This window comes from Anneissia japonica, unplaced genomic scaffold, assembly GCF_011630105.1.
Source record: "Anneissia japonica isolate Jap-2015-1 unplaced genomic scaffold, ASM1163010v1 scaffold288036_len564833_cov171, whole genome shotgun sequence".
Classification (NCBI taxonomy): Eukaryota; Metazoa; Echinodermata; class Crinoidea; order Comatulida; family Comatulidae; genus Anneissia; species Anneissia japonica.
This window is the reverse complement of record NW_022706414.1, coordinates 16,743-31,679: the sequence shown is the minus strand read 5'-3', so window position 1 is coordinate 31,679 and position 14,937 is coordinate 16,743. Positions and strand designations below refer to the sequence as shown.

The following is a 14,937-nucleotide window of genomic DNA, read 5'->3' as shown; positions in this document are numbered from 1 at the left end:
GTGGCATAACAGAGGGGTATTATTATCTTCAAAATTTCTAAAATATGTATTTATGCTCGACAAAATAACGAAAACAGCGATATTTAGTATTATTACGCAGATTTTACATTAAAAGAAACCCGGTTAGCCATTCATAGAAAAGGTCAGTCTGATACTGAAATGCTATCTTCACAACACTTAAAAATTAGGTTTTTAATTTGTTTAGCATATTAGGCTTATTTTATCCTTCATTTGGGAATAGGTACCAACCAAAAAGCAAACATCTTTAAAATACTTTAATTCTACTAACGTTTAAAGTAGCCTACCTCTATACCTTACTGATCTTCTTCCTCGCTAATTGCCTACTTGTTGCAAAAAAAATTTCAACGTTTCGAAATTTGACACATGAATAATTATTCTTCTTCATGGCCGAAGGCTTATATTTAACAAGTAGGCCTCCGGCCATTTTAGCATAATAAAACATCAAAAAATATTAAGTGAGGTTTTATAATTATTATAAGCATAATACACTTATATTTTATTACATTATTGACAATATTGACTTTTTTGGACGACATTAAATGAAAAAACTGAAATACTGAAGTAGTTTTGTTAACAAAATGTTGTAGAAATGTTCATCTAATTTTATTCTAAAAGTGACAAACTGATACAAAATGATATTCGTATTCTAAGTGACATAACTTGCATAATTTTTTTTCTATTACCCATCTACCCCTTTCTGTTTCTAATTCCAAAATACCCTATCTAAGCAAAGAATCGTTTGTACTTAAAATCAATATTTTGTATCAAGTGTTCTTCTATTCCAAATTCTTAATTTGGAATATGAATTTATGTTTATCATTATTAAACCCTTGCTGAAAACCTAATATCGCCACTGCGTACTGTATTTATAAGCAAGGAGGATATTTCCTTCATGATTTAAGCATGTTTTAATTGTGTCAACAAACACAACAAAAGCCTAGTCTGACGTTAAACGCCGAATAGAGATAACCTCAGTTTAACCATAGAGCTATTTTCTCTATGGTTTAACGCAAAGAGCGATGAGCGGTCGCTACTGTTTGGTTTTCACATCTGACAATCATAGAATTTTCTGATAATTCTATCTTCACTTATATTAATCAAACGTACCCAATAACGTATAACATTAACAATACAATCGACTGATATTGAAAACTTTCCACATTCACCCATGTTGATTTTCCAATAGGCCTATCTAAAATAATATGCCTACAAAATTTGATCAATCAATATGTTTAAGAATATTTAATTCCCATATTTCTGCATATAAAATTATTAGGATAATTCTAGTACGACATTTAGTGCTGGTCTCGCCTATATAGTGAACAGTGGGGAAAATATTCCAGGTAATTAAGTAAATAACATTAGAAGAATTGCAGTTGAATAGAGGTGGATAAATGGTATGTTCATCAATGTAAACAATGCGGACTTATTATAGTCGGCATTGTTTACTCTTTAACTCCTTCCCACTCAGTGGTTATGTGTGTCCACTTTTTTGCTAGTTTTTTCATGTTCCTTGATAAAGACCTAAGGATAGGTCGAAATATTGGTTTTCTCCAATAAAGTGTTTCTAAAGTCTATAGGCCTACATGGTATTCGTTTCCTGTATTCTTTTATCGTACCGAAACACACATGGAACCTCACAATGTTATATTATATAGGCCTATATATATTTATATATATTATATTTATACATTTATATTAAAAAATAATTCTAATCTTTTTAAATAATTTTATTGATTTTTCTTGGAATTAACTTGAATATTTTTAATTAGTTACATACATAATTTCTTTGATTTATCCTACTTAATTATTGGCAAATTCTAAGAATTATATTTTATAAAACATAATGTTATATGTTTGGAATTACCTATATATACTTCGGTTTGGGTGCTATTTTTCTAAGGATGGATTAACAAGTGGGGGAAATCTTGGCGCCACTAATGGTGCTATTTCTACTATTGTAGCTACAATTTTGGTCGGCCTTAGGTTTGTCGTTCTAATTTTCTGCTTTCTGTTGCTGTTTATTTTCCCTATTCGTTGGTCTGTGATAAACACTATACTGTGCGGTTTTTTTCATTGTTTTCATAGATAAATTTATAGAAAATCATAGGTCTATTATCACGAGGAAACTCACCCGAGGCACATTTGAATAAGTTTTTCTTCGGTTAAGCGTTGCTACCTGCGATTAGGCATTTTTCCACCCTGCCATTATCACCTAGGCCTGTCGCCAGCAGGCCTCTTGCCAACCCGACCGTCTGCCAACCCAACCGTTTGCCATCATAGGCCCGTTCCACTCATTCATCCCCCGGTCATCTGCCCGGAAGAAATGTATTTTTTAATAATACGGCCAACCCTATTCAGTGGGAGTGGGGGATTGTGATAACATGAAGGGGACAATTTTTTGGTCCTATTTTGTCCCCTTAATAAGGGTTATACTGTATTTGTATTTGTGATCTGCGGGTGACGGCTGTGTGTGGAATGGTGATTGACAAAAAACAATATTTAATTCCGAATTACTATAGACAGCGTCATTAATGAACTTTATGGTACATTGATGTAGACGTAGAGAATAAAACTGACGATAAACTGTATACTGGTTTAGCAGGACTGTCAAAGAGGAAAAAGGTCGAATACTCTACTTGGATATTGCGATTAGATTTAAGTGCAAACGAAAACAGGGCCAATGGTAACTTGGTATGATTGTGAAGACATCGTCGATTTGTTTAATGTCGTGGAAACTACCTTACCATTTCGGAGATTATGGATGCCTTATCATTGGAACCTCCTGATATTTTCACATTAATTTTGGGGGATTTTTTATTCTAGGATTGAACGATTCGTATAAAAGAACATTACCTAGGCTGTCAAATTTAGTCTACCTAGTTTACTCATCATTCATTATAATATAGTCAATGGGTGTGAAGAAAATTGTGTTTAAAAACGAAAATTTAAATATATTGGAAATTTAAACAATAACGTGCAGGCCTATTAAATAATTTACTTTATTATACCAAATATATAACGAAGTAAAAGATTATTATCATACACACGTACCAGGCCATGGGCTTGCCACGTGGATTATTCGTGAACTCAAAATATAAGGGTCTGACATTTTAGTTGTTAGATGGCGGATATCACACAAACTATCTTATTGGTTGTTCAATTAAAAAATTAGGCCAATGAAATTACATAGCTAAAATGCATGCAACCATTGGTTAATAAGCGTTTCCTAGTGATATGCACCCGTGATTACAACAGATAACCGACACCTAGAATAGGTTCTACTATGTCATTTGAATTGTACACTGTAATAAATATGAGCAGTCAAATATTTGTTGCAATGACAAATCCTGCATAAGTTTAAGAGAAATAAGTTTAAACAAACGTGTAATTATTTTCATTATACAATGCGTACAATACCTATTTTTTTTAATACACTATATTATTTGAATTTCCAACATTTTATTTGGTATAAATTAGGTATATTTTTGGAATGTTTGCTTAAATTGTTTTTAATATAATGTCCGCATCTGTTGAAGTGGATATACCAGCTGATTATCTCAGTATAATGTTTGTGTTGAATAATATAAGATATATGCTGGTAATACAAATTGCATACAACAATGGGGCCCAGCTGACGACCTTACTTTCGCAAGTATCCATGATGGTATTACCTGATTAGGCCTAGTCATGGATAAAAAATGCACTGAGAATAGACGAATACCCCAGTAGGGTCTTTCAGTAGGTCATTTCGTTAGCGTCCTTTACCTACAGACCAGAGGGTGCAAGAAGGCTACGGATTTATTTAAATCTCTTATCTATTATCGTATCGTAAATAATTTTACAGTGTTTCTCTTTACCACTGCAGAGGTTGCAGTATGGGGTGGGGAGGGCGGGATGGGGCCAACGTCTTTAGTCACCCCCTAGATCCGCCACTGCAGGGGTACAGGACACTGATATTTCTAATAACGAATTGTACAACAATACGAAATCTGTGCTTTTATAAGAAGTAAAATTTGACCACGAGGCAAAGAATTTTGATAGAACATAAAAATGTACCGGTAGATAATAATGGTAATAATTTTGAGAGAGCCAGTGAATTTAAATCCTTGGGAGATACGATTAATGAAAAACTAAAATGGGATACACATTGTAAAAATGATTTTAAAAAGGCCAGTCAAAAGATGTATTTTCTTAGGAAATTACGATTGTTAAATGTTGAGAGAATAATTCTTAAGCTTTTCTACCAATTTGTCATACAGAGTGTGCTTATTTTTGGCATTGTTGATTTTGGTGGTAATAATAAGAAAAAGGTGGAGAGAGTAAGGAAGATGGCACAAAGATGTTTGGAAATAGAATTAGATAATTTTGAAAATATTTATATTACAAATGTTAAAAATATGCAAGGTGCAAGAAAGCTCTGAATTTATTAAAATCTCTTATCTATTATCGTATCGTATCATATCTTAAATAATTTTAAAGTGATTCTTTTTGCCACTGCAGAGGTTGCAGGAGGAGGGGGTGGGGCGAGGCTCTTTAATCTCCCCTTAGATCCGTCACTGCAGGGTACACTGATTTTTCTAATAAAGAATTTTATGATAATAATACATGTTCTTACATACCTCTTTGCTAACTGGCATAGGGCCCAGCCTAGCAAAGGCATAGCCTTGGTCTGCTAGTTAGGTCGCAACCTTTAAAATAAACTTGTTTTGGGACGGCAATATTCAAAGCATTCATATGTCGTGTTATACCTTAATTATGTTTACGATTGATGTACATCACTAATATATCATTAAATGATATTATTCAAATTTAACTGATATTTAAAAATAATATGATAATGAATTTTCAATAATTATTAACAATAATTGCGACTTATCACGACTGGAGCAAATCTAGCGAAGTGATGATTGATCTTGATTGAAATTCAATCAACCAATCAATCAAGCTATCAACCAATCAACTATTGAAACAAAAATTGAGGGCGGTATTGAAACCTAGGTGCCGCGTGTAGGTTTTTTTAACGTAGGATTGTTTGGTAAAAACTTATGAATTATTCATAAGATAAATAAGATAAGATAAATAACTTTATTAATTTTTGTCCTTGCAAAATAAAAAAAAACAAAAAACAAAAAACAAAAACAAGGAAATTCCTTTTCCATTGACATACAAAATACAGTAGAAGATTTAAAAATATGAATTCACAACCACGAAAAACATTACAAGGCCTAGAAACAGCTAAAGTAAAAAATAATATAAATTAATACCACTATCCAGTAGGCCTATTTAGTTACCATTGAATATAACAATACCTTCACTGTAGGCCTATATATGAATGGCATTTGGCACAAACGAGTATCGAAATCGATTTCATATATATATATATATATATATATATATATATATTTCACGATAAAAATAAAACAGAGTGGATGTTTTTTGTTTATTTGGATGTGAAAGGATTTGGGATGAATAGGAAAGTAACAAGCCTTGAAATGATTCCGATTATCAAAGCATTGTAATAATAACATTTATTGATAATCATCAAACCAATCATTTGAGCTTAATTATTTTTTTTCTGTTGTTGTTAAGCGCCTCGAGGTTGTGTCAACGTGAGGCGCTATATAAATCCAGAATTATTATTTATTATTATTTATGTTGATATACCGGTAAAAGACTGAATAAAGGCTCTAACGTTGATTATAAGTACCGTAATATTCCATATAATTCTGCAACTAATGTAAAATACTCATATATTTGTTGAATTAGGCCTCTATGCCCATCTAATTTTGACTAAATCTAAAATTATTAAAAGAGCCGCTTTTTAATCAGTATCCGCTCATTATGCCATGCGCAAAATATTTGCGCATTTTTGGCAAAAATGTTCTATAACGAAGATTATGAATAATTCATGAGATTTTACCAAACTATCCTATGATACAACATTTTGCACGATAGTTTTTAGTGCAAAATGGGGTTTAACTGACATTGACATCAACGCTGACTTCAATGTACAGTAAATGGAAATAAATCCGGTATCACTCCAGAATTAACGCGTGTTTATCCTCATCTTGGCAGTGTAAAAAGTCATTTATAATAATTTCATAGAATGGTAGTGTTATATTTTAAAGGAAAACTACAGTTACTGATAAACATTATTTTGGATTTGGATATTGTTTAAAAGTTACTATAAAATTGTATTTGTAATTCATAAAAATATTTATTTAAGTTTGAATGTTGGTGCAGTAGCCATTAGGTGTACACCTATTTTGCGAAAGAAGTTTAAGCTGTTTCTGTGTCTTTCGGTCAGCTGGTGTGTACTAACATTCTTTGCATTGTGTTGTATTGCTTCGTAATGCGTATTTTGCCTGAAAATGATTCCAGTCCGATTTTAAAGTGGTTCTGGAGCCTTTTAACTTCAGCAGACAATGTTGACGACGCTCTCTTCTACTTTTATATAAATTAATCTCTTTAAGTTTGCGACAGTCACGCACAAATCAGAAACATTAAAGTATCTTCTGCCTTTCCATAATGGATGAATGACGATTACATTTAAACATTGTCAAAAATTACATAGTATTGCCAAACGATATAGAAATTTTAATGGCAACGAAACAAAGAAGGTTTATGAATAATGGTCCTTGAAAATAAATTTCTTGATCAGTAAGTCCAAAGAATATTAAAATAATAGTGAACAACCATGGAACATTTTTAAAAAGGTTTAACCATATAAGAATAATATTCATGCTAAGTTTAATAGCATTTGGAATGAAAGGTAATAAAATAATATATAAACAGTTGATTATGCTTAATACCATCAAGAGAATATATTGTATTAAAAACATAATAGTATATTGTTTAAGGGTTATATATTTATACTCAATAAAAGTATGTGCAAAACAAAAGTATAAACAAATACCTAGTACATACGATTACATATATGTATAACAAAGTGAAAATTCTGACGTGAAGTATAAAAACCATAATTACAATGTACATAGGCCCCTATATTATTTATAATAACCACCCACCCACTACCCGCTTTCCACTTACTAATTTAACTGCTACACACCTGACCCCGACATACGTTCGAAGAAAATCTCAGAAGGATTTTGCAGGAGACCGTATAGATACAGATACAGATATATAATATTATATTATGATTTATATGCACACAAAATATCTATAGTTTATTATAGTTATATATCTAAAACTGATCTAAAAATACAGCTAAAATTATACCTAAATATAGCTCGAGGAAAGGCTATACTATAAACCCAGGGAATATGAATATGAGATGATCATAGAAATTAGAAAGCTTGAAAGAGAAATTTAGTATGATAGCATGAAATGATATGCATTTAAGGAAAACCGTAAGGTCAGGGTCCATACACCGTGCAAGTCTAAGATAATATTTTGGATCCATGTGAATGGTATTTTCAAAATGTATAGATATTGATTGAGATTTCTATTTGATACAAAAGTTACAAACGTTGGTGATGACAGTATCTGGATTGCAGACTTAAAATCATAATCTAATACAGTTATGGAAAACTGTAACAATTTCATTTGTGAGATCATAATGCACTGGTATGTTGATATTTGTGGTAAGTTAAAGCATAAAGATAACTATAGAAACCGTAATTACAGAGAGTGGAGACTAAACGTTATGAATGTTTGTCTGATATGGTGAATAACAACGTTTTACGACATATAATTAATCAAAAACTAAGATTGAAATTGCAAATATTTACTCATTTTTTAAAAATAATTTTGGTATATAATCAACTTACAATCGACAACGAATGACTGAATAAAAAATAAAAACATAATATATATTCCGAAATAAAGAGGCATTGATATTGATTGCTATATACATTGAAATTACCAAAGATCTAAACAATCGCACTTAAAAGTTGAAGTGTTATTATTTGCAAAATATGTATTCAAAATATTCAAAATAAAATAAGTTAGTTATTATTAATTTATGTACACAATTCATCAAAATTACTATATAAAAATATATGCGATCCTTAACTAATTTTACAACTATATAAAATACCTTAGTTTAATTAAAGGTATTTGTGAAAATTGTGATAAGCTGTTGAACCTAATTCCACAAGACAGTCTCCAATATTGAAACTACTAGAAGATCCAATGAAAGCCACCTCATTTTTACATAATTTACGTTATAATTATTGCGTATAACTCGTTATGTCCAAAATAAGTGGAATGTCAGATATCAGGTTTTGTAGAAATTAATTGGAATTCAGTTTATAGATGAACTCTGGATAACACATCCCACTACTCTACATCATTACCCATAATCAATAAAATAACAAGTAAAATGTTCGATAAATATTGTAACGCGATGAAATTTAATGTATTCTATACCCTCTCAGTGTTAGACATTACTCAATATTTTTATTATAAGTTTGAAATTTTTATATCTTATATTTAATTTTTTTTCACCATGTTTTCATATGTATGCCACCCAAGTTCACCATAAGTAGCTTACTTTGCAACATACTTGTGTGTCTTTTATAGGTGTCTGGCCAATTAATTTTACTGTATATTTCATTTCATTCAATTCATTTTTTCATTTATTTCTTCCAAAAAACATTAAAATTGACAAACACAATGTAACAGAGAGCAAAAAACAACACTCGGTTGGCCGGACAGGATTGCCAAAATATGAACTGAATGAATGAATGAAAAAATGAATGAACTACCCCCCGTAGTGGCTCTCCGATACCAATGAGAACATAAATTAAAATAGCATAAAATATTCAAGTAAAGTAGGCCAATCAATAAAATTTAAATTTGTTTTCAATTAGAGCTTACTATCGCAAAACCATTACAAAAAGCAAAATTTATACTTGGAATGCCAATGGACTTCCATAGTAGGGTATAAGGCAATCTAACAGTTGAAGACAAATAAATTGCTAACAAAGGATTTTTTTAAAAATTAAATACATTATAATGAGGTGAAGAAATTCCACATATCACACCTCTGGAGCATATGCAAATTATCTAAAATATCGAAATTAGAGTTCTCATATGGTGGTAACAGCTGATCACAGGGAGTTAGTTTTTTTTTTTTTTTTATAAATTATTGAGAACATTCATATTTCTATTGGGTCTAATACAACATGTACCCAAAAAATCAACTGAAATGCTATAAATGCTCTCTGATCTTATATTCACTGAATTTGCACATCTCTGTAACTATGTACAAAGAAACTTAGTTTAGGTCTAAAATTATTCAAAAGCATGCAAATCTATAATCACATTTAGGTATAAGTTTCTATTCACTGTACAGTATACATAATGGGATAAAATTCTAGAAATCACACCTTGCCTCCTTGTATTCTTTATTTACAGTTTTTATTTACATTCTTTCAAACAGTAAATCATGATTTCCATCATCGAAGTTCGATACTAGTGCCTATTTGTTGTGTAAACAATATGCAAAATAATACAAACTACATGAAAGAAGCAGTACAACCAAGGATAAACAAAGCAACCTGAATTGAACTAAAGCTTTGTCGACACTATCAAATTTTATGTGACAAACAATGTGATGTGCCCATACATGGGCACGATGACGTCATATATATTTATAAATTGCATAAAAATGTTGAACTTGTTCAACACCTTTTTATGTCGTCTGTCAAAAAGTTGTCATTTATTTTTTTTTTAGAACACAACATTTGACTAACAAATCACAACACCCAATCAGATCTTATAATTCAGTTATATTAAAATACATCACATTTTTGGAGGCAGTTGGATGTATTTTGATATTGTTCCATCACATTTTATGTGACTTTTTTTATTATTTAGTTTGCAGAGCTTAAGGAATAAAATGTAATTACATTATATTAAGAATGAGTATTCATTTAAATGTATACAGTACTTACTGTACGTTGATATTGTTCCATCACATTTTATGTGACTTTTTTATTATTTAATTTGCAGAGCTTAAGGAATAAAATGTAATTACATTATATTAAGAATTAGTATTCATTTAAATGTATACAGTACTTACTGTACGTTATAGACACTCCCATAATAAAAAAGCAGATACATAAATATTTACATGCATGGTTGAAATGTAAATAATCACTAAAACACAGTCGTTTAATTACATGTACAGGTAATACCATAAAAAAAACCCTTACAGCAATACAGAAAATGGCACACGTACAAATGCTGAAACACTAGAGTAAACCAGGATTTACCCAGAACACAGTGTATAAATAATTAAACATTATTACATAAACCCATTAATAATAATAATAAAAAAAAAGACTAGTACTAAATTAACTGAAATAATACAGAACGAAAATTAAATCGCGTAATAAATAAACAAAAAATAAATAATTAAAACGCAATCACAAAACACATTACTGTGTCTCTCTCCACCTAGGAGTAGAAGTTAGTACCTGGTAGGTTCAAACACAAAAATCTCCCCAGTGAGCTGAGTATGTGTTCTACATGTGATTGAATCAATGACCTGGAAAATAATGTAAAGCGTTTTTTTTATTTATTTATTTTTTAATTTTTTTTTATGGTATTACCTGTAGGCCTACATGTAATTAAACGACTGTGTTTTAGTGATTTTTTACATTTCAACCATGTAAATATTGCTGGCATGACGCGCTATATAATTCTAACATCTTATTATTACATTTATTATTATTATTTATTATTATTATTATTATTATTATTATCATTATATTAATACTATTATAATTACTATTATTACTATTATTATTATTAATCTTTTTATTACTACTAATATTAATATTATAATTATTATCATAACCATTATTATTATATTTATAATTGTAATTATAATTATTATTATAATTATTATTGCTTAACGCACTGACTTTACATTTAGTCCTACTCTCTTTTCAAACATGTTCTGTTAAAAGACGACCTTGAACGTACGATATGAAGGTAAAGATTGTAGTAATGACAATGACGAATATGAAGGCGGTAATGATGATGTTAATGATGATAAACCACCAAAACACTCTACGATTGACGACAGAATGTTTTAGATAATCCATCCCGATAATCATTAAATTTGTAGGCGTAAACAAACGGGTTTGCTGCAGTGCCTATTACCCCTAAAATTGTGAAAATGTAAGAAAAGATGGAAGGCATAAAATCAAAGCAGTCGCAAATTGTATAAACCAGAAACATAATAATCACCGGAGAATTACAAAAAATATATATCAGTGTGTTGATTAACATAGTATCGATGAAATTTCTTTGATTTTTATCTATCTGACAGAATTGTAATGGCAGTTTGTTGATCTCAAAATCCTGTACGTTGTTGTCATTACAACGTGTAGTGGTAGTGGTAGTGTATTTTTGTAAGTTGTTTGTTAATTCTGCTCGAATTTTAGATTGTGTTCGCAGTGTGACGTAAACGCGACAGTAACAAAATGTCATAACGCAAATGGGGCATACCAAATTTAACAGAAAAATACTGATACCTGACAATATCTTAAAGCTTCTGTGTTTATAACTAATGGAACACAAATAACTGTCACTGCCTTCATATATAAAGACAAATTGAAATGTTATTATAAAAGCAGCTACGAATGGAAGACACAACTGCGGTGACATGCTTCTTTTGTTGTTACCTCTTATCCAGTATTTCAACGGTTGCACAACTGCGATGTACCTCTCCACAGCAATTAAAAGAAGATTTAGCGTCGAAGCAGATAGAACGAACTGAAACAGTGGCATGATTAATTTACAGTATATGTCATTGTTTTTCCAAGCTGCAACTGGATACACACAAAATAAAATGAAATAGAAACAATTTGCTATCATATCGATCATGGATTGTTGAAACACCAATAGATATGTGAAGGAACTACGATAAATTTTACAGTTTATAAACACAATTATCACCGTCAAATTTGCACAAATGCCAATGGCTGACACACAGACATTTATACACAGAACAATAATAAGTGTAACAGCAATTTCTTCACTAGCTTCAGAAGTTGAGACGTTGAAGTTGTTGGCTGTCATTTTCTGTATCAAAAGTAATTTTTATGCAGTGTGATTAGTGTCTGAATTTAACTTAATTTAAAACAATATAAATATATTTATAATGTTTAAATATTAATGAACTTAATTATTGTATGTCAAAATGTTTCAAAATAGGCCTATTCGATTTTCAGATCTTCGGTTTTCGTTTTATAGACACCCATCATGTCTATGAAAGAAGATCCCTGATAATTTCATAACAAAACATTCAGCCAAATAATCTCGTAATTTGTATTTTATTTATCAAAATAAACAATAAAATAATGGCTTTTGTTTTCAAGTATTTGTTTTATTATTTTTGGATCATTATTGATTATTCTCTAACTAATGTCTACAGTTTTAGCCTTACCTCACATATTAAGTGATAGTTTCTTATTTGGCTCCCTTCTAAGCGTTGCCGTCTCCGGATATCAATATTATCGAATTTCTTCTACCCTCAATCTCGTAATAATGACGACAGAATTGTTATGGAAGTTCTAAATTGCGCTCTGGTTGTTAATATTACGTTTATGTTTTCGGTTTCACTTGTTTTGCTTTTAGAAACTAAAACAAAGCCACATCATTTCTATACACACCTACGTATGAAAGGGGTCAAAGTGATACTTTCATTTTAAAACTATAGGATAATCATCTGTAAAATCGATCATGCACATATAAGCTCAAAATTTTAAATTTAAGGTTATAAAATGCAAATAAACAAAACCAAACCAAACTGAAAATAATTCTCATTAAATTTAAACTTTATTGCAATTTTCAAATTGGGAAATGAAGCTGAAAATATAACGATTGACATGTAAAGAATTAGGCCTATCTAACAATTTTACTAGGAAGTAAACAGTAAACAGAAAACATGCATACATTACAAACATATAAAAACCGAAAGGTCCACTGATTAATCTCAGATAACAAAGATAACATCTTACAAACATATACACATATAAAAGCACAATAAAAGTTAAAAAAGATAAGATTGCACAAAATATGTGTTAAATAACAAATACAACAAGATCTGAGATTACAATCCTCGCCCTGCTGTGTTACCGTATATATAATGTACTGAAAAAAATAATGGCCCATGGTCGATCCATTCGAGTCAGCTCGGCCTAGCCAAATTGAAACTAGGCCTGGCATCACAAACCTCGCGTGGCAGCCTAATGGGACACATATTTGGAACATTTTCTTCCTGTGTAAACAGTTAAATATGTCTATTCATTACAAAAATAAAGTAACTAAAGTTTATACAATCCAGCATGTACCTATGTTCAACTACTTCAAAGCACAATTATCTAGCATAAAAAATCAGTAAAAATATATAAAAAGCCGCTAATTTACGTTGAAAATATCACAAATCACTTTATGGGAATGTTAAATGAAACTAAACTTACATTCCTTTTCCTTTTCTAGTAATTAGGCTAACAATAATAAGTCGGGAATAGGTTGGTGAACAATATGGCCGGAGATTGGTGTTCATATTGCGTCCGCAAAAGCAGTATAAGAACAATTATATTGACATGGCACTTCGTTGGTGGATTGGATTGGATTTATTCGGTGTAAACACCAAGGTAGCCCACGAAAGTCTAGAAAGAGACTTATTTCCAGTGGGGTCCTTCTGGACGTGGTGATTGGGCAGTACACCGAGGGACAATCCCCTACTCTTTTCCGAAGAGTGTACTGCGTTCTTTAACGTGCACATGGGCCATAATGCACACGGGACCAACGGCTTAAACGTCTCATCCGAAAGACGGTGCGCTATTGTAACTTGTATTTCAGCCCTCTAGCTGAAACACAAGGAGAGGCAGCGATGGAAATTAAACCGGGGACCTAGAGATCCCCACGGTTCAGCGCACACACAACGGCTACCACCAGATTAGCCGACTAAGCTAAGCTGCCTGACGAAGCTGCCTGGGCCCTGGAGTTATTCGAAGCATTGGATTCTCCCGTTTAGTGAAAAGTTGTTTCCTTGAATTTACGTTGTCTCTTCGTTGGTATACTGTATTCAGCAGGTTTAATGTATGAATGTTATTTCATTGACGATTTCAATATATTTTATTGTATTTGTTTCTGACTGTATTTTATTAGAAAAGTTTAGCATTTTAATGTTTTATATACGTTTGTTTTGTAATTGTATGGTTTAGTTTTATCAGGGGACAGTGAAATTTCACTATTTCCTGGTTTTATTAATAGGTCTACCTGGAAATTGAATAAAATAAATAAAAATAAAATCCATAGCATAGCTGTTGAGATATTGTTTTTGGAGGCGTCAGTGTGGAATTGTTTCTTCACGATTCTTTATTATATAGTACTTACTAGTGTAGTAAAAGCATTATATCAATTCAAGGGTTTTGTATTGAGTCTGTCGTTAGATGAGTGTTTCGTAGGCGGGAAGTTTGCTTGGTCCGACCAATCAAAAAGAAAGGTCATTGCTTAATACGTTATTGAGATCTGTATCGCTGAGCTTAATCGATTCTCGGTGCTCTAAACCCATGGCCGTTTTTAAAATCTGTCTGTACAATCTCGGGCTTGTCAGTCAGACCGTTTGCTAAGCAGTAGGCAGTGAACATGCATTAAATTTGTACGTCTTCCAGGAGGGGGCGGCAGAAGTAGACAAGGATTCGGTGGTGTTCATGTTGCAATTTTGAATGGTTTACACCGCTTCTACCATGTTATTTTATGCCTATATTTCCAATAACAAATGTACACATACACAACACGACTTCAATTCGCCATGACTTTAATCCTCCTTGCCAGTGTGACCACTCAAAATTTTTGATATAACCAGGTCTAGTGGGTCGAAATTACCCAAGATTCAGCAAAAATTGCCCAAAATTACCCAAGCTT

At 31.4% G+C, this 14,937-nt stretch overlaps 1 protein-coding gene across 1 annotated transcript; it reads right to left on the bottom strand.

Moving 5' to 3' along the window:
* Positions 1–10,920: 10,920 nt before the first annotated feature.
* Positions 10,921–12,624, bottom strand: LOC117106119 (kappa-type opioid receptor-like). Its single transcript, XM_033247463.1, has 2 exons — positions 12,449–12,624; positions 10,921–12,084 (listed from the first exon to the last, which is right to left on the bottom strand). Exon 2 carries the CDS (start codon positions 12,079–12,081, stop codon positions 11,068–11,070), a length of 1,014 nt encoding a protein of 337 aa, XP_033103354.1. The 5' UTR covers positions 12,082–12,084; positions 12,449–12,624; the 3' UTR covers positions 10,921–11,067.
* Positions 12,625–14,937: the final 2,313 nt, after the last annotated feature.

What these genes read in the sequence shown, in the direction of transcription:
- LOC117106119 (XM_033247463.1), bottom strand. Translation starts at nt 12,081, where the DNA reads ATGACAGCCAACAACTTCAACGTCTCAACTTCTGAAGCTAGTGAAGAA.